The 26,679-nt window shown below is 44.5% G+C and overlaps 1 protein-coding gene across 8 annotated transcripts in view; it reads right to left on the reverse strand.

Annotated features, from left to right (window-relative positions):
• LDLRAD4 (low density lipoprotein receptor class A domain containing 4) overlaps positions 1 to 26,679 on the reverse strand; it is a 969,790-nt gene that overhangs the window by 60,893 nt on the left and 882,218 nt on the right. For 6 of the 8 annotated variants that reach the window (XM_063923409.1, XM_063923410.1, XM_063923407.1 and 3 more), the window contains one exon: positions 6,552 to 6,706. In XM_063923409.1, coding sequence (XP_063779479.1) covers positions 6,552 to 6,706 — 155 coding nt within the window. Of the gene's footprint in view, positions 1 to 6,551; positions 6,707 to 24,125; positions 24,837 to 26,679 lie in introns of those variants that run through there. The other 2 variants (XM_063923411.1, XM_063923414.1) reach the window with 2 other exon arrangements.

Consider the following 26,679-nt stretch of genomic DNA (forward strand, 5'->3'; position numbering starts at 1 on the left):
AGCATAACAGTTCTATCAATTGTCTCTGGCATAGTATATAAGCACTTTAGCTACAAACACTATTATATAGGAGCATAACAGTTGTACCAATTATTCCTGGAGTATGACATAAGGGACGAAACACTACTCATATACTTATATCTTCAGAGGTATCCTATCTATATAAAGGGTCAGCTACCCCCCTAATATTGTATAGTCACATTTTGATAGTGACGCAGCAATGATTTCCTCTTCCCTTCTCACTTTTTGTTATAGGAGTGTGTCACACAGCAGATTAGCGAGACACTATCCCTGCACTGCTGCAAGCATCAGGTTTAGGAATCACAGCATCACCGTAGTCGACCTCTCCTCTGTGTTTAAACTATCATATTTGCAATCACACTACACCCTCTCATTATCTGTCCTATGCCGTGTGGCATGACGGATGAAAAGCAGAGGTGGGGTGACTAATGACACAGGCTCCATTTTGTTTTCTCCTTCTACATGACCAGTATTTATTATTCATATCGCAATGCACCGTTTATAAAAATTTGACTGCTACCGTGAACCATAAAATGTAACACTGTATTATATTTCTAATTATAAATTCTCTTGCTATTTGCCTTAAATTCTATGTGGTAATTATATCCACATTTAAGTGATTACACCAGTGCCACTCAAAACTTGATTCTTCAGAACCAGTCCTTAAGGATACCTAATCTTTACAGCCAAACCACAGCGGCTATGCCCTATCTCGTCTGATCTTGGAAGCCAAGCAGTGTTGGGCCTGGGTCAGTACTTGGATGGGAGACCACCTGGGAATAGCAGATGTTATAAATTGTAGGTTATTGCTCTAGACGACTGGGATATGATCATGTCTTATTGTGAACTGATGAATGCTTATCCTTTAATAGCATCCAAGTATGAGCTGTGATTCAAATTCTGCAAATGTGCCTTTCCAAGTTGGGATACATGCAGTAGCTATGATGGTCATCATAATTGTTTCAGCCTCAATATTTACTACGACAAGCTTTTTTCAAACTACAGTACAGTGATTGTACATATTCTTTTTACTTTTCCTGTTGCTGACCATATAACACTCACTCGGCTTGTTATATCACATCTATACACTAGCTAATATCTTCATGGCGCTTATATGATTTTATACTTCTTGTTGTATGGGTCACTCCCTTTTTTTTGCCTTTTTTAAGGTATATCTAATAAAGGTTTTATACAGTGTTTTGTATTTAGCACTTACCCTGTGTATAAGTGTGCCCCCTACCAGTGGCTCTCTTTCTCTCTCCTTACGTTCACCAACTATGGGGAGCACCATTGACAGTCACTATTCATGCATTACACGACCCTTGTACTCACCACTGCATGGTGATCAATTTAGAATGTTTCTAATTTGCCAGTTTTTCTAGGGTTTTCTATATCTGAATCTATACAAAATGTCCTGTGCGGTGTCCCACCCCACCCTGTGCTCTTTAACTCAGTTACACCAGCTGTATAAATTTATCAGTCAACAGTTATAATAATTTTCCTGTCCCATTACATGACAAGTTTGATTGGAAGGCTCAAAGTAACCCCTGTCTAGTGGCCCAATTTAAATTGCATAATCAGATTTTGCAGATTATTTACGCTCCAATGCAAAGCTGTGTGAAAAATACAATGTTATTGATGTTGCACAATCTCAATTCCACCATCACCTTCCTACTTAATTCATAGGCAAAAACTGCACAGGGTTATCTACCTGGTTCCTACCGAATAGCTGCAAATGTGTAAATTAACACTAGATAGAGATACTTTATAACAGCTAAACTGGGGAGTTACTACATCATACAACTGACAGCACCATATGCGTTACAGCAAATACTCTAACCTTCTTCGGGCTTTGTCCTTAACCCACACCCAGCCTCACTAAGGGGGTGATTCAGACCTGATCGCACGCAGGCGTTTTTTTGCAGTGCTGCAATCAGGTAGTTGCCGCCTACAGGGGGAGGGGGTGAACGCTGGGCAGGGGTGCGATCGCTTGTGCAGAGCACTGTACAAACAAAAGTTTGTGCAGTCTCTGCACAGCTCAGGACTTACTCAGCCGCTGCGACGATCCGGCCTGGAGCAGACGTCAGGAACCCGTCCCTTGAAACGGCTGGACACGCCTGTGTTCGACCTGACACTCCTTAAAAACGGTTAGTTGACACCCTCAAATGGCCTCTTCCTGTCAATCTACTTGCGATCGCTTCCATCGTTAGATCTGTCGCTGTCCGGCGATCCCCGTCGCACCTGCACATTACCGAGCATACGCATGCGCAGTTCAGACCCGATCGCACCGCTGCAAAAAAAAGCTAGTGTGCGATCGGGTCTGAATGACCCCCTAAGAGCGGTATAGTTTGCAAAACAGACCTGTAATTTTCAGACTTTTAATGCCTCTTATAACGTCTCTGAATTTATTTTTTAAACCATATGTATCAATGTTGATGCGTATTAAATTAAAATGCGATAAACTATTGCTTTGGGGTTTTTTACATTTTTTTTTTTTTTTCGGCTGGAGGATGGGGGCTAATTTATATTTCCCCAGCGGCTGCTATTGTCTGCAGCAGCCATGTGGGAGTCCTGCCGTGCCGACCGATTAGCAGTGATCGGCAGCACGGCAAACACTGGGGAGGGTGCAGGGAAGCAGAGGCTGCAGCTGAGGGACGTTTTTCTTCCTTGCAGCTGCACACACTGTGCATCTGACTTGTCGCAATGTGTGCAACCAGATCAGATAAGGCACTTGCTTGCGTGGTCGCATCGCAGCATATATTTTTATATATATATTTTGTGTCTGTTTGTTCCAAGTTGGCGCAAAATCTACTGAACAGATTCTCATGAAAATCAATTTGTAGTGGAAACTCCTAGAAATTACCTGTGCTTTGTTTCATCTCAATCCGTCAAGTTAAAGCTGCGAAATAACAAAAACTAATATATATTTGTTGCCATTATCAATGCAAGAGATAGCGACTCATGGTTATGTGAACGTGTGATCCTTGCATATAAGAACGAGCAAGTTGACTCTTAACAATTATATATTGGAGAGGTTTCCAGGGGAGAGGAGTTTATAATTCTTTAAACACTGTCATGAATGTAGAAGATGCAGTGCACTATCCTCCTGAATTATTACATGACTATCAGCGTCAGGATTACCTGTACATCTTGAAAGTTGGTGTCCCAAAAATACGGATGAGAAACTTGAATCCGCCTAAATTGTGCACTGGGACACGACTGAAAGTTAAATCTCTTATAGAAGCCACTATTATTGACAGGAGGTGGTAAAGGTGAAAATGAATTTTTTCCTTGAATTCCAAATAACTTTTCCTTCCAGTTTAATAGACTTCAAATTCTCAGTAAACGTCTGCTTTGCTATGACAATTAACAAGTCACAAGGTCAGACACAAAGTAAGGGTGGACCTGACAACTGGATGCTTTTCGCATAGTCAGCTTTACGTATTCTGTTCTCAAATCAGTACAAGCTGAGATCTTTATTTATGTAATCAAAACAATACAACCTAAAACAACAAATATTATATGCAGGTTGGCAATACAGTAAAATTGCGGACTGCATTAAATAAGAAATACGTGCAGAAGCTAGTATATAAATACATACATACAGAAAAGCTAGAAAAATATATTTTTTTTTTTGTTGCCACTATTGATTGAGGTAAAAAATAAATAAATAAGTAGGTAAGATTTGATGCATATTAGAATTATTGCACTTCAGTTCATTTTCATGGTTCCAGCAGTGTTCTGTGTTATTACAAATGCTGAAAAATTACGCAAAACAATTTTGCAATTAAAAAAAAAAAAAAAAGATATGAAAACACATAATATATATGATGGGGAAAAACGGTTATGGATCAATGGGTCGACATGAACATGGTCGACACAGGAAAAAGGTTGACACATTAAAATGGTCGACGCTGGACAGGTGTTCTTCGCTTTTATAAAAAGTGGGGCCCCTACATTGAATCTCTGGATCAGTGTACCCAAAACAATATGTTGCAACTTTTTGAACATACTGAAAGGTATTTACTATGGGGTCGATTCTATTCGGCAACTAATGAATAGCGACGGGAATTAGCTCCCGATGCTATTCAATTCAGCAACTAGTTACGTCGGCGATGGCCCGCTCTCGCCGACAAAACAGGTTGAATTGTCGGGAGAACGGGCATTCTCCGACTTAACTCTACGGCGCGAGGCAGATTCCCGACAGAATCAGCCTCGCGCCGGCCGCGAGGCAGCACTTTTGTAGGGTTTTTTCTCTCATCCTCCGGGGATGAGAGAAGAATTCCCGACAATTGCAGGTAATTAGTTGCTGAATTGAATAGCGTCGGGAGCTAATTCCCGGCGCTATTCATTAGTTGCCGAATAGAATCGACCCCTATGAGCTCTCCATAATTCCACATCCACGTAGCTAATAAGAGATTATTTTGTTGTTAAGTATCTAATTTTAGCAGTAACCCATGGTGCGCCCCTCCTCTACATTTCCCCCTCTTACATGAGGCTTCACCGCCTTCTTTATAGTACTGCACTTTAAGTTATGTTTTGAACATTGCTACACCATATTTTTATATTCTATATTTTATTGTCCTTCCTTTTTTGCTGTATTTACCAAATCTATACTATGGTGGTCATTCCGAGTTGTTCACTCGTTGCCGTTTTTCGCTATATTGCGATTAGTCGCTTACTGCGCATGCACAAAAAAACCTCTTTATATCGGGCGCTAATAGTATTTTCTGTTAAATAACATTTTGAATATAGTAAAACTCAGCTGCAAAAAGTTAATGACCTGGGGTTCACAGGTCAAATAAATTACACTGGACCACCCAAGTGCAATTAACCACAAAACTCCAATTTGAAAAAACTCTTGCGCTATAGTTATATAATTACAAGATATGGCTGACAAGAATGACAAACTCCTGATAAATTCAAAATATATTTACTATTGTATAAATTATCATATAATAAAACAAGACCGGTCTTTAAAACATCAAAAAATAATAACAAATATGTATACTTTCTAATACATGGAGGTGGACTTAAGCATACTCTGTGCACAGACGTGTAAAAAAAACAAGCTCTATAGCTATATGGCTTAATGAGGTCAAAGAATGTTTCGAATCAAGTGTGGCTGCTGGTAAGACCCATATATTAATTGTTCCCAATGGATAGTCACTTTGTATCAAAGATCTTTATGATGTGAAGATCCAACATGTAACAATAGAATGGATATGAGCTTTTTGTAACCGGAAACTTTACGTGAGATGTGAGCAAGTGGTATCAGCACAAATGCATCCCGACGACCACCGCAGTGGCTTGGAGCTGCGGGAAATAAAGGCACCTGCAATGGCGCCCGCTGTGATTTAACCTGCTCAGTCGCGATGCTCCACGAGTATCCACCTCTACGTGCCGTTTGCAGGCACCGGTCAGCGGCTCCTCTTTGTATGAAAACAAATTCCAGGCAGAAGAATGCTGCAGCCAGTTCGTGATATGGGTCTAACTTCAGCTGGGGTCCAACAGAATCAACTTCTGACGCGTTTCGCTCCTCCCACAGGGGCTTCCTCAAAGAATCAAGCAAGGTTCGCAGAGCGCATGCGCTTAGTTATTTTACACAAAAGTAAGGTATTTTACTCAGGGCACAACGAGGATTTTTCATCGGTCTGGTGATCGTACTGTGATTGACAGGAAGTGGGTGTTTCTGGGCAGAAACTGGCCGTTTTATGGGCGTGTGCGAAAAAACGCTGGCGTTTCTGGGAAAAACGGGGGAGTGTCTGAAGAAACGGGGGAGTGTCTGAAGAAACGGGGGAGTGTCTGAAGAAACGGGGGAGTGTCTGAAGAAACGGGGGAGTGTCTGAAGAAACGGGGGAGTGTCTGAAGAAACGGGGGAGTGTCTGAAGAAACGGGGGAGTGTCTGAAGAAACGGGGGAGTGTCTGAAGAAACGGGGGAGTGTCTGAAGAAACGGGGGAGTGTCTGAAGAAACGGGGGAGTGTCTGAAGAAACGGGGGAGTGTCTGAAGAAACGGGGGAGTGTCTGGGCGAACGCTGGGTGTGTTTGTGACGTCAAACCAGGAACGAAACTGACTGAACTGATCGCAATGGCTGAGTAAGTCTGGAGCTACTCAGAAACTGCTAAGAAATCTCTATTCGCAATTCTGCTAATCTTTCGTTCGCAATTCTGCTATGCTAAGATACACTCCCAGAGGGCGGCGGCTTAGCGTGTGCAATGCTGCTAAAAGCAGCTAGCGAGCGAACAACTCGGAATGAGGGCCTATGTTTCTATGTCCTTTACTTGATTCAGCACCGGTTTACCTTATTGAACTGCCTCTGCACAAATATGGACTGAGATTGTTTCTATCCTTTGACATGTGTGTAATGTACTACTTAGTGTTTTTGTTATAACTCTTAACGAACCAATCTTAAAAAAATTAAAATAAATCATCATCATCATCATCATAAGCATTACCTCTTTTCACAAATGAGTTTCTGTACAGTAATGTACAGCATTGCTAGAAGGAGGAGTAAAGACTAGAACTCACCGGCTGTAGAGCTTCTTCCTGTCTTCTGCTTTGGCTTTGTCTGTTAATGAAGGACCACGTTGAGAGTTTATAGTGATTCAAAAGGCAGATGATCACAACCACCATCACCGTTATAACCACGATTATGATAATTATCTGGACAAACTCCAGTTCAGCTAAAAGAAAGAAAAACCTTGGTAAGTATTAAACAAACCTATGTAAAAGCACTGCTGGGCATATCATTTTGCTACAATACTAATCCCAATCCCAGTTATGGGACAAGCCAACAGAACCATATATTTTAATTACATCCATTTATGAGCTGCAACAAAAATCTATTCAGTATGGGAATACTGCAGTGAGAATTTATTTAGATGCGTCAAAAATGCATTTGCACAGCCAATATTACCTTAGTCCACTGTTTCATTATAAAATAGGCGCTGCTCTACAGGTGGCTAGGATATCGGTCCCATTCTTGTGCTTATCAGTAACCAGTACAGTACAACCAGATATTTACTCTTCCATTAATATTGTGATAAGTTTCTAACCATAATAGAGTAAGACTGAAAAATCATCGATCTCAAAGAATCAACCAATCCAAAACTGATAGTTAAATCCAGATAGTTGGTATATTAGTCACATGAATATAAATATACCTACATACAAATGCAAGTGGTCCTGACTGACGTAGAATAAAACAGTAACGGTACAGCATAAAACCAAACACTTAAATAAAAAATAATGCGTAATGAAGCATAGTGTGTACATAAAAACATGAGGATTAAAGGAGGCGGGGAAGAAAGTATAGACAAAAGACAAGGGGTATCCTGCTCGTAAGAGCTTACATTCTAAAGCACATGGGACACAAGTATATGCAGAGGGCACAGGAAGGACTGTATCTAGAGGTGTATATACTGTAGCATGAAGTGACCATTGTTAAGGGCAGCATACACTTACGCGACATGAACGTCTGACATGGCGCAGGCGATCACCCTAGCAGCCTCCCGGGGGGCAGGATCGCCCAAGATACATCGTATGCTGTCCTTTTGTATACAATGTATCTTGGCCAATCCTGGGCGATCCCAGCCATGCCTGCGGGGTCGGACATAATTGAATGTGCAGCACATTCAATCTGGAGGGTCTGATCCGATGCTCACGGGACCACACATCGGATCGGAAACACCTCCAAAATGCCCGATTTCACCCGATACATAGGGTCGATTGCCCAAAATCTGATGAAATTGGGCATTATCGTCCTAGTGTATGGGGCCCTTAATACCCAGTGTGAGCTGAACCAAAAGTTAGAATGCTTCCAAATTCATCGACAACTTTGCTTCCTGGCTTCCACACTTCCTCTTTTCTGACATTCCCTCCATTATCCTAGGCGATTTCAACATCCCTATTGACATCCCTACACAATCCCCTGCCTCTAAACTCCTGTCAAAGTCAGAAAAATATCTCTATACACACTGCCATATTTGCACCTCATACACGTCCGCGCTGCGCAAGCGTACGCTCTCCCGTGCGTGCGCATACTCACAGTCGCGGGCACCCGCAGGCGCACGGTATGCGTACTTACGGTAGAGTTTATGTGATCGTAGCATGCGACTCAATCGTTACATATTTTAACTATATAATGTATTTTGTAGATCATGGTCCCTTTGATAGATTCTGAAAGTTTAGTTAATATAGCATGTTCCTGGACAGGGGGATCCCTCTTTGTATTGTACGAAGGGTCTAACAGGAGTCATACAGTGGTGTTTAGTACCCATCGGAAGAGTATTTAATTAGCAATATTCCGGTGTTGGTTTGGAGCGGATTAATCGCTCGTGCGAATAGTTATGGACATAAGAAGTTTATGTCCATTTACTATTATTTACTCTTACTTAGCCATGCGGCGGGAAACCCAGTTTCCCTCCCACCTGAGCTGTTGGAAATCGTCACAGCCCACCTGTATGAATCAACCTATGACCTTTTGTTATAGTGCGAAGCCGAATTCCTGTGTCCAATGAACAATGAGATTGTAGGGACCATTGAATTGTATTGTGTGTGGGGCATAAATAGACAAGCCGATCACATCCAGCTCACTCTTCAACGGTTATCATTGCTGAAAATCGGGAGCTGGATGTCCAGAGGCGCATGCGATCGTTTCCCCTTGTGCGTAAGTGTTTCTCCGCAATCATATTGTTCTTACTGTTATTGTGAGCCATTTCTCTCTCTCTTCTCCTCTTTCTCTCTTATTTTCCCTTAAAACGTAATTGTATTGTATTGTATTTCCTGTGTAGTTATCTGGTTAGGTAGTCTATGTTATATTGTAGTGTATGACTTGTATTGTATTAATTCTTTTGCAAGTATAACATTCATAATATATATATATAAGGCGTTAGACCCTAGGCACGGTATCTGTGTATTTCTTATAGTGTTAAGTATTCTCAGAGCGTCGGTGACGCTCGAACAGCATTTGAGTTAATAAGGTTATACTGTGTTGCATTTACACTCTATCACTACACTAAGGTCTTACAGCATATTACATAGTTTATGGTTTAGATATAAAGGTTTAACATTGTGAGCGTCAGCGCCGCTGGTGATCTCCTCGTGGTCCCGAGCGTCCGCTACGCTATAGCGAATCATTACGATAGACGGCAGCCAATAGCGTGCCTGCCTGTGATCTCTCGGCCGTGAGCGAACGTGACGCTTGAGCGTCTCGACCACGGCTAAGCGATCATTACGCATCGAGCGTACCCTTACGGTACTTAATACGTTAATAGCGTACAGTGTTCTTAGACCTCATAAAGGGTTTTATATAAGATAAATATTTAGCTATATCACTCCTTAACCTCACCTCTTCACTTGGTCTCTCCCAGTGGACCTCCTCACCCTCCCATGTGAATGGGAGCTCACTGGATCTGGTCTTCACTCACCGCTGTGATATTTCTGATTTTTCAAACTCCCCATTTCCCCTCTCTGACCACCACCTGCTCTCCTTTAACCTATCTCTCTCGACTTCCCCATCTCTACCTCCTAAGGCTACCATCACTAAGCGTAACATTGAAGCTATCGACACCACATTCCTTTCCTCCCTGTTTGACTCACTTCTATTCTCTCTCACACATGCCCTGAACAAGCCACTTCCACATACAATGCATCCCTTACTTCTGCTCTTGACTCTGTTGCTCCACCAACCACTATTCACCCTCGCAAATTAACACCTCAACCCTGGCACACCAAATGCACCAGATATCTGCAAAAATGCTCACGTACTGCTGAGCGACACTGGAGGAAATCACGCTCTAAGGCAGACTTCCTCCATTTCAAACTTATGCTCTCATCCTTCAGTGCTGCCCTTTCTCTTGCTAAACAGTCATACTTCAAGAACCTCATCTCCTCCCAGTCTTCCAACCCCCGGCGCCTCTTTGCCACTCTCAACTCACTCCTCTGCCCACCTCCACCTCGTCTCCCTTCCCCACTCTCTGCTCTTGACTTTGCCACGTACTTCACATCCAAAATTGACTCCATACGTCAGGACATCACATCACACCAGACCATCAGTAACCAGCCTTCTCCCATTCCTTACCAACCCTCCCCATCCCTCGCACCAACTCTGACATCTTTCTCCGATGCATCTGGAGAGGAAGTCATGGCCCTCATTCGTTCCTGTCCCCTCACCACCTCCCCACTTAACCCTATCCCCTCTCGCCTCCTCTGCTACCTCTCTCCTTCTGCTTGTTCCCATCTTTCCCACTTTCTCAATATCTCCCTCTCCTCAGGCACTGTCCCCTCTGCCTTCAAGCATGCACTCATCTCTCCTATTCTTAAAAAACCTACACTTGATCCAAACACTCTCTCCAACTACCTACCCATCTCTCTCCTCCCTTTTGCCTCCAAACTCCTTGAGTGTATTGTCTACAACCGCCTTACTTCCTTTCTTTCCTCACACTCACTGCTTGACCCATTCCAGCCTGGCTACCGTCCTCTCCACTCCACTGAAACTGCCCTTACAAAAGTATGCAATGACCTCCATGTTGCTAAATCTAAGGGACACTACTCTCTACTTAATATCTTACACGATGGGACACTAACGGGAAATCCAAAGTTAATCAACAGGGGACTGTTATTGGAACAGGCTTGAACTTTATACACTGATTCCCACTGGGATTGAGAGGGGCACAGCTCACTTGAGATTTGACACTCACTTGTGTTTTTCAACATTTCATTGTATTTAATTATCTTTTAAACCATATTTATTCTCTAAATCAATAAATTCATGTGTTTAATATGTGACCTTTTTCTCTCATATATGACCATTTAGCGCTTTAATTTTATCTATATACTACTCTCTACTTATTCTACTTGATCTCTCTGCTGCTTTTGACACTGTGGACCATCTTCTCCTACTGCAAATCCTTCACTCCATTGGTCTGCGTGACACTGCCCTCTCTTGGCTGTCTTCCTACCTTTCTGACCGTTCATTCTCTGTCTCCTCTCATGACTCCACCTCCCCCTCACTTCCACTAACTGTAGAGTTACCCCGAGGTTCTGTCCTTGGTCCTCTTCTCTTCTCTCTCTATACGTCCTCACTAGGTAAGCTCATTAGTTCTTTTGGTTTCCAATATCATCTCTATGCTGATGACACTCAAATCTATCTTTCCTCTCCAGACCTCTCCCCTGCTCTCCTCACTCGTATCTCCAACTGTCTCTCTGCTACCTCTTCCTGGATGTCCCAGCGCTTTCTTAAACTTAACATGTCTAAGACCGAGCTGATCATCTTCCCTCCCTCCCGCATAACCTCACCTCCTACAATCTAATTATCTATTGATGGCACTACTATCTCCTCTAGCCCCCAAGTGCGCTGTATTGGAGTAATCCTAGACTCCTCCCTCTCCTTCAAACCACACATTCAGCACCTCTCACAAAACTGCCGTTTTCATCTAAAAAATATTTCCAGGATCAGACCCTTTCTGACCCAGGATGCTACTAAGACTCTTATCCACTCACTGGTCATCTCCAGACTGGACTACTGTAATCTCCTCCTGACTGGCATTCCTGACAAATACCTCTCTCCACTCCAATCTATCCTCAATGCTGCTGCCCGGCTCATTTTCCTCACCAAACGCACTACATCCACCTCTCCTCTCTTACTAGACCTTCAGAATCCATTTCAAGCTTCTCACACTTGCTTACAAAGCCCTCACCTACTCCTCTCCCATCTACATCTCTGACCTTATCTCCCTTTACACTCCCACACGTCCTCTTCGCTCTGCTAATGCACGCCGACTCTCCTGCCTTTGGATTACTTCCTCCCACTCCTACCTCCAAGATTTTTCACATGCTGCACCACTTCTCTGGAATTCCCTACCTCTCCCCCTCAGACTATCCACCTCTCTACAAAACTTCAAACGGGCTCTCAAGACCCACTTCTTCACCAAACCCAGCCAAATCTCATCCTAAACCTCTGTTCCATGCTCTCTATGTACTCCATCTGTCTCACCCCTGTCTGTCTACACCTCCCCTTTAGAATGTAAGCTCTCACGAGTAGGGCCCTCTTCCCTCATGTGCTTATCTTTTTCTCTTACTCTAATAATATTCAACTGCACCAAATCCAGCAGTCTTCTGCCACCTGATACTTATTCCAGTGTCATCTGCTGATGTAGCTATATTTATTTACCCTGTACTTGTCCTATATTGTCGTCAACTGTAAGTTGCTGTTTTCCTGCTTGATTATTTGCTTATGTAATCTGTAATTGGGAGCTGCGGAACCCTTGTGGCGCCATATAAATAAAGGATAATATTATTATTATTATTATTATTAATAATAATAATAATAATAATAAAAGATCAGAAACATGATGGTCTCTTCTCCAGGTAACAAGGGAAGAAATCCATCAGGAATATTACTATTGCCATGTTACTGAGCACTACTACTATTTATTGTTTATCGATGTAAAGACACCATATTACGCATTGCTGTACAAGAAAAATAAGATTTTAAACCTACCGGTAAATCTTTTCCTCGTAGTCTGTAGAGGATGCTGGGGACTCCGTAAGGACCATGGGGATAGACTGGCTCCGCAGGAGACATGGGCACTTTAAGAAAGACTTTAGGATTTGGGTGTGCACTGGCTCCTCCCTCTATGCCCCTCCTCCAGACCTCAGTTAGAGAAACTGTGCCCAGAGGAGATGGACAGTACAAGGAAAGGATTTTTGTTAAACCAAGGGCAAGATTCATACCAGCCCACACCAATCACACCGTATAACTTGTGAAAAACTAACCAGTTAACAGTATGAAATTCAACATAGCTTCAGTCGGAAACTGAAAGCAACCATAACATAACCCTTATGTAAGCAAAACTATATACAAGTCTTGCGCAGAAGTAGTTCGCACTTGGGACGGGCATCCTCTACGGACTACGAGAAAAAGATTTACCGGTAGGTTTAAAATCTTATTTTCTCTTACGTCCTAGAGGATGCTGGGGACTCCGTAAGGACAATGGGGATTATACCAAAGCTACCAAACGGGCGGGAGAGTGCAGATGACTCTGCAGCACCGATTGAGCAAACAGGAGGTCCTCCTCAGCCAGGGTATCAAATTTGTAGAATTTCGCAAACGTGTTTGCCCCTGACCAAGTAGCCGCTCAGCACAGCTGTAGTGCCGAGACCCCTCGGGCAGCCGCCCAAGAAGAGCCCACTTTCCTAGTGGAATCGGCCTTGACTGATTTAGGGAACGGCAATCTAGCCGTCGTATGCGCCTGCTGAATCGTGGTACAGATCCAGCGAGCAATAGTCTGCTTTGAAGCAGGAGCGCCAACCTTGTTGGCTGCATACAGGATAAACAGCGCTTCAGTTTTTCTGACTTTGGCCGTCCTGGCCACGTAAATTTTCAAAGCCCTGACTACATCCAGATACTCGGAATCCTTCAAGTCTCGTGTAGCCACCGGCACCACAATAGGTTGGTTCATATGAAAGGATGACACCACTTTAGGCAAGAATTGAGGACGGGTCAGCAATTCCGCCCTATCCATATGGAAAACTAGATAGGGGCTTTTGCGAGACAAAGCCGCCAATTCTGACACTCGCCTAGCCGAAGCTAAGGCCAACAACATGACCACCTTCCAAGTGAGATATTTTAACTCTACTGTCTGAAGTGGTTCAAACCAGTGCGACTTAAGAAAACTCAAAACCACGTTAAGGTCCCAAGGCGCCACCGGAGGTACAAAAGGTGGCTGAATATGAAGCACTCCCTTTACAAAAGTTTGTATTTCTGGAAGTGAAGCCAATTCTTTTTGAAAGAAAATGGATAATGCCGAAATCTGAACCTTAATGGAGCCTAATTTTAGGCCCAAATTCACTCCAGTTTGTAGAAAGTGAAGGAAACGGCCCAGATGGAATTCTTCCGTTGGAGCATTCCTGGCCTCACACCAAGCAACATATTTACGCCATATACGGTGATAATGTTTAGCCGTCACATCCTTCCTAGCCTTTATCAGAGTAGGAATGACCTCATCCGGAATGCCCTTTTCCGCTAGGATCCGGCGTTCAACCGCAGCCACGGTTTGTCTTAGAACAGACAGGGCCCCTGTTGCAACAGGTCCTGTCTTAGAGGAAGAGGCCACGGATCTTCTGTGAGCATCTCCTGCAATTCCGGGTACCAGGCCCTTCGTGGCCAATCTGGAACAATGAGAATTGTCCGAACTCCTCCTTTTCTTATTATTCTCAACACCTTTGGGATGAGAGGAAGAGGAGGAAAAACATATACTGAGTGGAACACCCACGGTGTCACTAGTGTGTCCACCTCTACCGCCTGAGGGTCTCTTGACCTGGCGCAATACCTTTGCAGTTTTTTGTTTAGGCGGGACGCCATAATGTCTATCTGGGGCAGGCCCCACTGGCTTGCAATCTGTGTGAAGACTTCCTGATGAAGTCCCCACTCTCCCGGATGCAGGTCTTGCCTGCTGAGGAAGTCTGCTTCCCAGTTGTCCACTTCCGGAATGAACACTGCTGATAGGGCGCTTACATGGTTTTCCGCCCAGCGTAGAATCTTTGTGGCTTCCGCCATTGCCACTCTGCTCTTTTTGCCGCCCTGGCGGTTTACATGAGCTACTGCGGTGATGTTGTCTGACTGGATCAGAACTGGTAAGTCGCGAAGCAAAGTCTCCGCTTGACGAAGGGCATTAAATATGGCCCTTAGCTCCAGGACGTTGATGTGAAGACAAGTCTCCTGACTTGACCAAAGACCCTGGAAGTTCCCTCCTTGTGTGACTGCACCCCAACCTCGGAGGCTCGCGTCCGTGGTCATCAGGACCCAGTCCTGAATGCCGAATCTGCGGCCCTCTAGAAGGTGAGCACTCTGCAGCCACCACAGGAGAGACACCCTGGCCCTGGGGGACAGGGTGATCAACCGATGCATTTGTAGATGCGACCCGGACCATTTGTCCAGTAGGTCCCATTGGAAGGTCCGTGCACGGAACCTGCCGAATGGAATGGCCTCGTAAGATGCCACCATCTTTCCCAGGACTCGCGTGCAGTGATGCACTGACACCTGTTTTGGTTTCAATAGGTTCCTGACCAAAGTCACGAGGTCTTGAGCCTTTTCTATTGGCAGATGCACCCTTTTCTTGTCCGTATCCAGAATCATGCCCAAGAAGGGTAGATGAGTCCTAGGAACCAGCTGCGACTTCGGGATATTGAGAATCCAGCTGTGTTGCTGTAACACCTTCAGTGAAAGTGACACGCTGTTCAGTAATTGTTCTCTTGATCTCGCTTTTATGAGGAGATCGTCCAAGTATGGGATAATAGTGACACCTTGCTTGAGCAGGAGCACCATCATTTCCGCCATTACCTTGGTGAAAATTCTCGGGGCCGTGGAAAGCCTAAACGGCAACGTCTGAAATTGGTAATGACAATCCTGTACCGCAAAGCTCAGGTACGCCTGATGAGGTGGATATATGGGAACATGAAGGTATGCATCCTTTATGTCCAGAGATACCATAAAATCTCCTCCTTCCAGGCTGGCGATGACCGCCCTGAGCGATTCCATCTTGAATTTGAACCTTTTCAAGTATAGGTTCAGGGATTTTAAAATTAAAATGCGTCTGACCGAACCGTCCGATTTCGGGACCACAAACAGGATTGAGTAATATCCCCTGCCCTGTTGAAGCGGGGTAACCTTGACCACCACCTGTTGAAGATACAATTTGTCGATTGCATTTAACACTATCTCCCGTTCTTGAGGAGACGTTGGCAGAGCCGATTTGAAAAACCGGCGAGGAGGCACCTCTTCGAATTCCAGTTTGTAACCTAGGGAAACAATTTCTATTGCCCAGGGATCCACCTGTGAGTGGGCCCAGATGTGGCTGAAAATTCGAAGACGTGCCCCAGCGTCATGCGGTGGATTTTGCAGAGGCCGGGGAGGACTTCTGTTCCTGGGAACTAGCTGTGTTGTGCAGCTTTTTCCCTCTGCCCTTACCTCTGGCAAGAAAGGACGATCCACGGCCTTTCTGGTTTCTATTTGATCGAAAGGACTGCATTTGATAATGCGGTGCTTTTTTAGGTTGTGAGGGAATATAAGGTAAAAAATTAGATTTGCCTGCCGTAGCAGTGGAGACCAGGTCCGAGAGACCTTCCCCAAACAATTCCTCACCCTTTTAAGGTAAAACCTCCATATGCCTTTTTGAGTCGGCATCACCTGTCCATTGTCGGGTCCAAAGGACTCTTCTAGCCGAGATCGACATAGCGTTGATTCTCGAACCCAATAGACCAATGTCTCTTTGTGCATCTCTCATATATAAGACAGCATCTTTTATATGTCCTAGGGTCAACAGGATGGTATCCTTATCCAGGGTATCAATTTCCGCTGATAAGGTATCTGTCCATGCTGCTACAGCACTACACACCCATGCCGACGCAATACCCGGTCTGAGTAAGGTAAATAAAGAAAATCCACAAGTAAAGGCGCTCAGTGTTGTCTCACTTACACCAATATAGACAAAATATAAAATATACTTAGTGTCCAAATAAGGATCAAATCAGTCCCACAGTTGAGAGAGTCCTTTCTTAAAATCCTCTGTTTGCGCTTCCACCGTAAAGGCCTCTGTTTCCAGTAGTCACTCAAGAAGATATGCAATAAAAACAATACAAAATCATGGTGTAGTACGTCTCAAGCTATTTTCACACAATGACAGATAGAAATGCTAGAGAACCAAAGCGTACCCCACTCACAAAAAGTAGGGTGACTATCCTCATGTAAAGGTATCTTTAGTAATGGTGCAGATATGACAAATCTTGTCAAATTATGCGTACCATACTCACTTCTCCAGAAGCAGTACTCCTCACATCACGGTTTCTTTAGATGTTCCTTGCCGGAACCCTCCTCATTCAAATAAAGGGATATATACTGATAAAATGTTTTATTTAAAACATATATAGGCAATGACCATGTGTAAGTCCCAACTGATATCGATGCTATTAATAGGTAACTGGATGCTATTAAGGAACCTTGATAAAGACCCCCAGAGGGTAGAAACGCGTAGGAAGAGTGTTTTTTAGGCATATCCATTTTTTGTTTTTTCCCTCTGTAATTGATGTCTTAACACCAGACAGGGAATTTGCCGTTTTCGGCCGACGGCTATACCTGTTAATAGCATCGATATCAGTTGTGACTTACATATGGTCATTGCCTATATAGGTTTTAAATAAAACTTTTTTATCAGTATATATCCCTTTATTTGAATGAGGAGGGATCCGGCATGGAACATCTAAAGAAACCGTGATGTGAGGAGTACTGCTTCTGGAGAAGTGAGTATGGTACGCATAATTTGACAAGATTTGTCATATCTGCACCATTACTAAAGATACCTTTACATGAGGATAGTCACCCTACTTCTTGTGAGTGGGGTACGCTTTGGGACTCTAGCATTTCTATCTGTCATTGTGTGAAAACAACTTGAGACGTACTACACCATGATTTTGTATTGTTTTTATTGCATATCTTCTTGAGTGACTACTGGAAAAAGAGGCCTTTACGGTGGAAGCGCAAACAGAGGATTTTAAGAAAGGACTCTCTCAACTGTGGGACTGATTTGATCCTTATTTGGACACTAAGTATATTTTATATTTTGTCTATATTGGTGTAAGTGAGACAACACTGAGCGCCTTTACTTGTGGATTTTCTTTTTTGTATTGCATTGTTTGCGCCTTGGGCTACTGATCTTTTTGTCCATTGGTCTGAGTAAGGTACCTGAATGTGTATAAATGGACTTCAGGGTAACCTCCTGCTTGCGATCAGCAGGATCCCCGAGGGTGGCCGTATCTTGGGAAGACAGCGCTACCTTTTTGGATAAGCGTGCCAAAGCTTTGTCAACCCTAGGGGATGATTCCCACCGTATCCTATCCGTTGGCGGGAAAGGATACGCCATAAGAATCCTTTTGGGAATCTGCAGTTTCTTGTCTGGAGATTCCCAAGCTTTTTCACATAACTCATTCAGCTCATGTGAGGGGGGAAAATTTATCTGTTTTCTTTCCCTTATACATGTGTACCCGCGTGTCAGGGACAGGGGGTTCCTCTGTGATATGCAAAACATCTTTGATTGCAATAATCATATATCGAATACATTTAGCCACTTTTGGCTGTAATTTTGCATCATCGTAGTCGACACTGGAGTCTGAATCCGTGTCGGTATCTGTGTCCACTATTTGGGATAGTGGGTGCTTCTGAGACCCCGAAGGTCCATGCGACATAGGTACAGGCATGGGTTGACTCCCTGGCTGTTCCCTAGCTTCAGCTTTATCCAATCTTTTGTGCAATAAATTTACATTGGCACTTAAAACATTCCACATATCCATCCAGTCAGGTGTCGGCGCCGGCGACACCACATTCATTTGCTCCTCCTCCTCCGTCGAAAAGCCTACCTCAGACATGTCGACACACACGTACCGACACACCACACACTCAGGGAACCCTCTTATCTGAGGACAGTTCCCCCACAAGGCCCTTAGGAGAGACAGAGAGAGAGTATGCCAGCACACACCCAGCGCTATAATAACCCAGGACAAAAACACAATATTTATGTTTACCCAGATAGCGCTTTTATACTCAATTCGCCAATCATGTGCCCCCCCCCCCCCCCCCTCTACTTTAAAACCCTCGTCACCATGATCTAAGCAGGGGAGAGTCCGGAGAGCTTCCTCTCAGCGGTGCTGTGGAGAAAAAATGGCGCTGGCGAGTGCTGAGGGAGAATCCCCGCCCCTCAGCGGCGGGCTTCTGTCCCGCTCTAAAATACAAAACTTTGGCGGGGGCTCGTAGGTATATACAGTGGACGGCTGTATATACCTATCTTTTGCCAGGAGAGGTTTATTTGCTGCCCAGGGCGCCCCCCCCCCGCGCCCCCCCCCCCCTTGCGCCCTGCACCCTTACAGTGACACAGTATGTGAGGTGAATGGGAGCAATGGCGCACAGCTGCAGTGCTGTGCGTTACCTCAGTGAAGTCTTCTGCTGCCTCTGATGTCTTCTAACTTCTCATACTCACGTGGCTTCTACCTTCAGGCTCTGCGAGGACGGCGGCGCGGCTCCGGGACGGACGGCGAGGATGAGACCTGCGTACCGATCCCTCTGGAGCTAATGGTGTCCAGTAGCCTAAGAAGCAGAGCCTTTCAACTCACAGAAGTAGGTCTGCTTCTCTCCCCTCAGTCCCACGATGCAGGGAGTCTGTTGCCAGCAGGCTCCCTGAAAATAAAAAACCTAACAAAATACTTTCTGTCAGAAACTCAGGAGAGCCTCTGAAAAGCACCCAGTCTCCTCTGGGCACAGTAATTAACTGAGGTCTGGAGGAGGGGCATAGAGGGAGGAGCCAGTGCACACCCAAATCCTAAAGTCTTTCTTAAAGTGCCCATGTCTCCTGCAGAGCCCGTCTATCCCCATGGTCCTTACGGAGTCCCCAGCATCCTCTAGGACGTAAGAGAAATATATAATCATTTACATCAGTCCCTTGTCAGGAGAGACAAAATGAATAGGCAATATACCAGACAAATCTCAATCACAGCATAAAACGCTGGAATGATTTACACCCCCGTCATACTGAGCCTCTGACCCCAGATATTGCTGGGACACCCCTTGTCCTGGCTTGGTGTGCAAGGGTGAATCCGGGTTTGGAGCACTAGGAATTTGACCCTGATCAAGACCAGGGTTATTCCCAGAACTGACCCATATTAGCTGCAGTGTAAAAGGCGCAACGCTGCTGACTGTATGCAGGGGCCTCCTCAAGGGAGTGACATGCAGGGCAGACACGGGTGCAGTGTGAAGGCGATGACCTGGGAATAAACCGGATCCACGTGCGGTGAGGAAGGGTTTTAAGCAGCTGCGACAATGCTTGAAACAGTTTTCACTTTACCTGGATCAGACCACAGATTTAGTTCTGAAAAGGGTATTAGTAATTAAAAATATACAATGTCCCAACATTAAAAATCATCTATGGGGTACAATGGGAAATTGACGGCGCCTGTGGTCACAAGGTGGTGTTCTGACAGCAATTTGCAGTCAGTGCTACTAATTGCCCTTTCATCCTTCTCTCTAACTTCCCTATCCCACACCTAAAATGTGCCCCTGTGGTAGAAACGTACCCAAATACACTCACAGTTTATGTTGTAACTAATGGTGCTTCTAAGTATGTCAGGGATAAATTCTTGTCTAATCAATTGTAATCTGCTCTTTATTTAGAATTTTTTTTTTAAAAGGCATTCAGTTATCTTTTGTTACAAATTCTTTTGTGGATCAGCCGTAAGAATTTTGGAATAAATCCAATTTGATTTCATGAAAAAAAGGTGAAAAATATCACAGGGTGCGAGTACCTACATATCCCTCTCAGCAATGCTGACTAGAGAGAATGTGTATGAAGAAATACTACAATATAGTGCCAGATCCTATTAGGAAATTATAGCGAACACAAGAGTAAGGCAGGTCACAGATTAAATGAGGACAATTGACTGAATTCATGAAAGGAGAAAGCACAAGAGAGGCTTAGAGGAAAAAACTCAACTTTGCCTTCAAAATCTGAATATAACCATTCCCTTTTCTACTATGCATTATCCAGATATACACTTTGTCTAAACGAACATGAATAGGTTTGGGCTTCATAATAAAAGCTAAGGGGCCTATTAGCTTCTGTATGAATTACCGATGGCCAGGATGCCGGCCGTCAGTATACCGGCAGCGGCATCCCGGCCACCAGTATGCCGACAGTGGGGTGAGCGCTAGTAAGCCCCTTGCGGGCACAGTAGCACACTGCGCTTGCCACAGGTTAAATTCTCCCTCTATGGATGTCGTAGACACCCATAGAGGGAGAATCACCTACCTCGCCGGTATTGTACCGCTGTGTGGGATTCCGGCGTCGGCACTGTGATAGCCGGGATCCTGTGTAGCAGTATGTTAACCGCTTCCCGGCCTATTTATCAAGCATTTATTTACTAAAATGATGTAGAAACTGCAGTTTCTACATCAGTCCTATGTACGAACAGCCTAATGCATAAGACAGGCATGTCCAAACTGCGGCCCTCCAGCTGTTGAGAAACTACACATCCCAGCATGCCTTGACACAGCTTTAGCATTCTCTGACGGCAAAACTGTGTCAGGGCATACTGGGATATGTAGTTTCACAACAGCTGGAGGGCCGCAGTTTGGACATGCCTGCCATGAGAAATCACAGACTGCAGTCCCCATTATTATCAATGGGGACAATGATCTGACTTCAATGTACCAAACAGCAAAGCTTTTCAGAGTTTGGCCCTATTAGTTTATACCTTCTTCAGCTAGTGTTAACCACTTTGTGCCAATGAAGGCTAACACGCAGGAGAGATATTCTCGTTCTTCTCCTGCAGTCTCAATCTGGCGGCAGAAACGGACACTGTGCGCACGTGCAGTGTCACATCCCCCGGAGGAGTCTTACACAAATGTGAATGACTCCTCCAAGATGTTGGGGGCAGATATTCGCAGGGACAGCCATTATCACTAACCCTACGAGTTAACTTTATTACATAGCAGAGTTATTTATATACAGAATTAAAATATCTGTTATTATTAATGCAAAGGCCCATAAATCACACTATCGGCACAAGTTACAATACCATCATTACATTTCTGATATTATAACAAAAAGAATCAACCTCCCAAATACTATACAAACCCCACCATAACGGAATAGGTATTTCAACCATTCCTTTTCTGTCCTCACATCTGTAGAAATCCACTCCCTGGCGTGCCATATCTTTAAGCACATATAATTAATCATTGGGAGAGGCAAGAACTCACATCGCAGACTGTTTTGGAAGTTGTTGCTACTTGGTAGAAGATCTCCCCAGCAGTCACACTGGCTATATTTAATATAAGTGTTGTATAAGCCAAGTGGCTTCCTCTTTACATACACAGCACACCACTAGGTAACACCTGATTAGGATCTGGCAGGTGTTATACAGCAAGGGTTCTATGGCGGCCGCAAGCAGGTAAGAATTCTACTAATTTATTCTGCTTCTGCTCAGGGGAGCTGGCTATTATTTCTGAAAGCCTTAGCCAGTGTGAGGTCAGAGAACTAAGCGCCAAGAACCCGTATACTAGAGTATTTGTAACAAAGGTCTTTGTAAATGTTCCCTGCTACACCATTAACAGCTGGCTTGCTTAACCCCATCTGCAGCTACAAGCAACTGGAATTTCCCTCAAAGAACGGGAGCCATCTGCAAAGCCTTCCCTTGTGCCATTTTCCATACAATTGCTGTTCTAGCACTTTACAGTACCTCCTGCCTTAACATACTACATACATACTGTAACTGACATAACATCACTTGCAGACAGCAGAAAACAAGGTACAGTGCAGAAACTATTGTCTTTTTCTTGTTGCAGTGACCATTATAGGAACATGCACCATACAAACTATACAACAACTAGATCAAGCAAAGAAGCTTTACATTTATCCCAGTTTTTGCTTGTGATTTGTTTATAAGAAAATATTTACCAACATTTTTGGACTGGCAATTAATATTACAGAAGACACAGTGGCAGGTGATAAGCCTACGTAAATCCAGTAGCATTAGTCATAAACTGACTTTGCCTCTCATGTGTCAGCCTATTAACCTAATAGATCAATCTGACAAATTATTATCTACAACAGAAATGATGTATGTTGCATACAATGTAGGATTTCCACCAAGTAGTGGGCTCATAACATTGAACAACTGAATTTACTGTTGACAGACCAGTTAAGTAATCTACCCGAAACACATGTAAGGATTAGTTACAAAAAATTAAAAAAATAAATTAAATATTGTGCCCTCATAAATTTCAAGTTGAACTGATCTAGGCAGTGCATAGCCAAATGGTTTTAATCAGTACCTTGTCTGATTACCATGTTTCAAAGTACTTGCCCATGAAAAACATCACTGGTTTCAATAAAAAGAAGTACGTTGCAATGATTGAACACATTAACTTTAAGCACGCCATGTAATACTGAAAAACAAATGGAAAGAAAAGCCAGTGACTGTCAAGAGTTATTAAACTCTGGGCAGACATACAAAAAAAAAAGTACAGTGCACTCAGTCTTTCCTAGAACGCAGAGTTCACAGGGACGAAATGGCACATAGCTCAGTGCCAAGACATACCACTTCTAATTTTACCAGGGCTCAGGGGAGGATTCCATGAAGAGGCAGACACATCCGCTCGCTGAATTACCATTAGAACATCAAAGCGTTCCAGCAGTCTGAAGTCTGGAAAATTTGTGGTAAGTTTCCGCCTAAACCTCACCCATGGTATGAACTTGAGTGAGGAACACATAACAACCAACCCAAAGTTCCTGTGTAATGATGTCATAAACTCCATCAAGCAGACCAGGCACACCTACCAGACTGTTAGCCTGCAATTTACTTCAAAATAATATTGTATAAGGAAGAATAGGCAAGTTAGTATAGAGACAAGAAATAAGTTAGGGGTCTGATATTTAACCATTAAATGCAAATACACACACACACACATATATATATATAAAAGTTATTTATTTTTTACTATGAGGAATCCTTACATTGATCATAAAAATAAAAAGCACATGTAGACATGATGTAATCAGGGATATAATATTTTTAGTGTAACACAATACACTGATCAAGTGCAACAAGAAAAACTCCAAAGGCATGGCCAATATATGCAACGTAGCTAAGTTATGTGAGGTGCCCTGTAAGACATTATTGCAGCTGTACTATATCAGAGTAACTTCTGTAGAGGTTACTGCGAATCTGCGGATTGAGTTCTTGTACCCTCTGTATGCAGGAAATGATGGGCTTCCACAGCCTGTCCTCAGCAATAACATTACACACAAAGTAGTCACTTGGCTGCTAGCTAACAGGGGGCATCATCAGGTGGCAGGGGCAGTAGCACAAAGCAGCTTTTCCTGCAGGCGTAAACTACACAGCCCAGGTAACGCCGGCATAGGGCATATAATAGCACTAGCACACAGGCTAACATCTATAAGAAGTATAAAATCACACAGGCTATGATAGCCTCCGGGGGAGCAGGGGTGTAACAGCACATAGCACACACAGCCACAACATGGACACACATACTAATACCTTTTACCAAAAACAGGTCTTTTAGCCGAGCATCTTCCAGTGTTGTGCTGTTGAAGTGATCACTGGACATACTCAGGTCCTGCGGAAAGTGGCATGTATGCCGGAGAGCCCGTCCCTACAGCAGCATCCCAGCAGCCTGTGCCCTCCCTGTGACCCGCAGCTTGTGTTCTGCTCTCAGCAGCGGCAGCGCCCAGGTGCGGAGCTCACACAGCAGCGGCAGCGCCCAGGTGCGGGGCTCACCAAGCAGCAGCAGGAGGAGGAGGAGGCAGCTTCCAGTCCTGAGTATCAGCTGCTGCCATCAGATGCAGAGGCAGCAGCAGGGAAGTGCCGGGGCTGTGGCAGGAGATAAGAGAAGCGCAGGCTCACATCCTCCTCCCCGCTCTGGCTGCCTGCTGGGCACCATCAGCCGCCTGTGCTCGGGGTGCGGGAACGTCTCAGCCACACGTCAGGAGGCAGGCTGCAGCCCCGCACTGAGCGCCGGTGTCCGTAACTCGCCGCCTCAACTTCAGCAGCTATGGGAAGAAAGCAAGAAGTAGTTGTGCGCAGAGAGCAGCTGCCCCGGCTCCGACACCGCTAACGGCACACGGCCTCTACTTCCTCCGCATCTCGCCTAGCGGGCACAGTGCGCGTCATCCCGAAGCCCGAACACTTTACTCGTCGCTACTTTACTTGTGCGATGATGATGCTGCTGCTGCTGCTGCTGCGCTGTGTGACCCTCCCTCCCCGCACTCCCTCTGCTGGCCGCTCCTCCTCACACATGCTCGCTGCTGCTGCTGCTGTTGTCACAGCTGCCCTGTCGCCGGCTCATCTGCTGCTGCTGCATCCACACTGACACCAGGCAGCCACAGCTTGTGTCACTCACTCACACACACACACACACACACACACACACACAAGTAACAAGAACATATCTACAGCATGTACATATTAACATGTTTAAGAGTCTCCCAACTCCACCATGAGTTCAGTAACTTTCAGTTCAGTGCCCCCACAATATACAGATCATACTGTACATGTATTTATGCCGTTTTGTCCTCCCTTTGCTCTTGTGTGCAAGTGCTAGACCAATGTTAAAGTAGATAATAGAAAAAAATTATAAAGATAATGCATTGCCTCACAAAGCCATACATATATGTTCACGCTATATATAGCCAATGCCATTTTGTTTTTGTTACAATTCATCAGTACTGGATATGGAATAATTACTTGGGTGGTGCACTAACAGAAGTACTATTGTGGAAAATGTGTCATTTAAGTCAGCTTCTCCAGTTAGAAAATGGTTTTAATAAATGTAAACTACTAATAGGTTTCCGGGTTGGTACAAAATCCTCGCAGTCCGAATCCCAAAAGTCAGGATGCCAATGGATCCCTGTAAGTGTTTTAACCCTACCCCTATCTCACCCCTCCTACAGACTACCCTAACCATCCCCTCCTACAAATTAAAGGAAAGTTAGTGCAGATCTGAAGGTGTTAGCCAGCTTACGATACCTGTTCAATACTGATGCGCACTCCCGTGGGGTCGGTATCGTAAGGCTAGATAGAAGGCCCATACACACAGTGAGATTCGGGCTATGCCCGATTCTCACTATGCGTCAGGGGCTAGGTCGGCATCGCAAGCACATAATGATTGTGCTTGCGATACTGACTATGTGCGATTTTGGATAAGTGTCAATTTTGACTATCTCTTCTACAGAGATAGTCAAAATTGACTTGCCTGCACAGTCTATCTAGGCTTGTGATGCCGACCGCGCATCGAATCGGGATCGCAAGGTGACTTTCACCTTGCGATCGGCACTAACTTTACTTACAATTTTGACTATATATCGTAAAAATAGTAGGAAAATATCTCACCGTGTGTACACACCAAGACTGTGCAGGCAAGTCAGTCACACTTCAAATCACATGACTACAGTAGATACGGAAATGTCTGCACTCCAGCCAGACACGCAGCAGCACTATGGGCACAGAGAACTGAGGGAGCCAGATACATGAGGTAAGACACCCACCGACAAACAGACCACACATAAGGGGCTGCTGCAATGGCATGAGTTGTGGGGGCTGTAGTGACACATGAGGGTGGGCTGGAGGAACACAAGGGGGAGCTGGCTGGAGTGACACAGGAGGGTTCTGGCAGGAGTGACACATAGGGGAGCTGACTGGAGTGACACAGGAGGGTGCTGGCAGGATTGACATATGGGGGAGCTGGCTGGAGTGACACAGCAGGGTGCTGGCTAGAGTGACAAGAGGGTGTTGACTGGAGTGACACATGGGGGAGCCGAAGTGTATAATATGAATCTGGCCTTTTCAATTATTTTATGTGGAAGTGGCTTTTTCAATGTATTTTATATTGGATCTGGCTTTAAAAATGTATTTTATATGGATCTGGCTTTTCAATGTATTTTATACCAGGGGCGTGGCCTAGCAGGCACCAGGCCACACCCCATTTTTGCATGCATGCCTTCGGCTTGATGTCGTCTCTTTGACGTACCTAACTAGATTTTTGGGCTCTTTGTCTCTTGCTGGTTGGCCACCCCTGATCTAGTACAAAGTATAG

This window comes from Pseudophryne corroboree, chromosome 5 (assembly GCF_028390025.1).
Source record: "Pseudophryne corroboree isolate aPseCor3 chromosome 5, aPseCor3.hap2, whole genome shotgun sequence".
Classification (NCBI taxonomy): Eukaryota; Metazoa; Chordata; class Amphibia; order Anura; family Myobatrachidae; genus Pseudophryne; species Pseudophryne corroboree.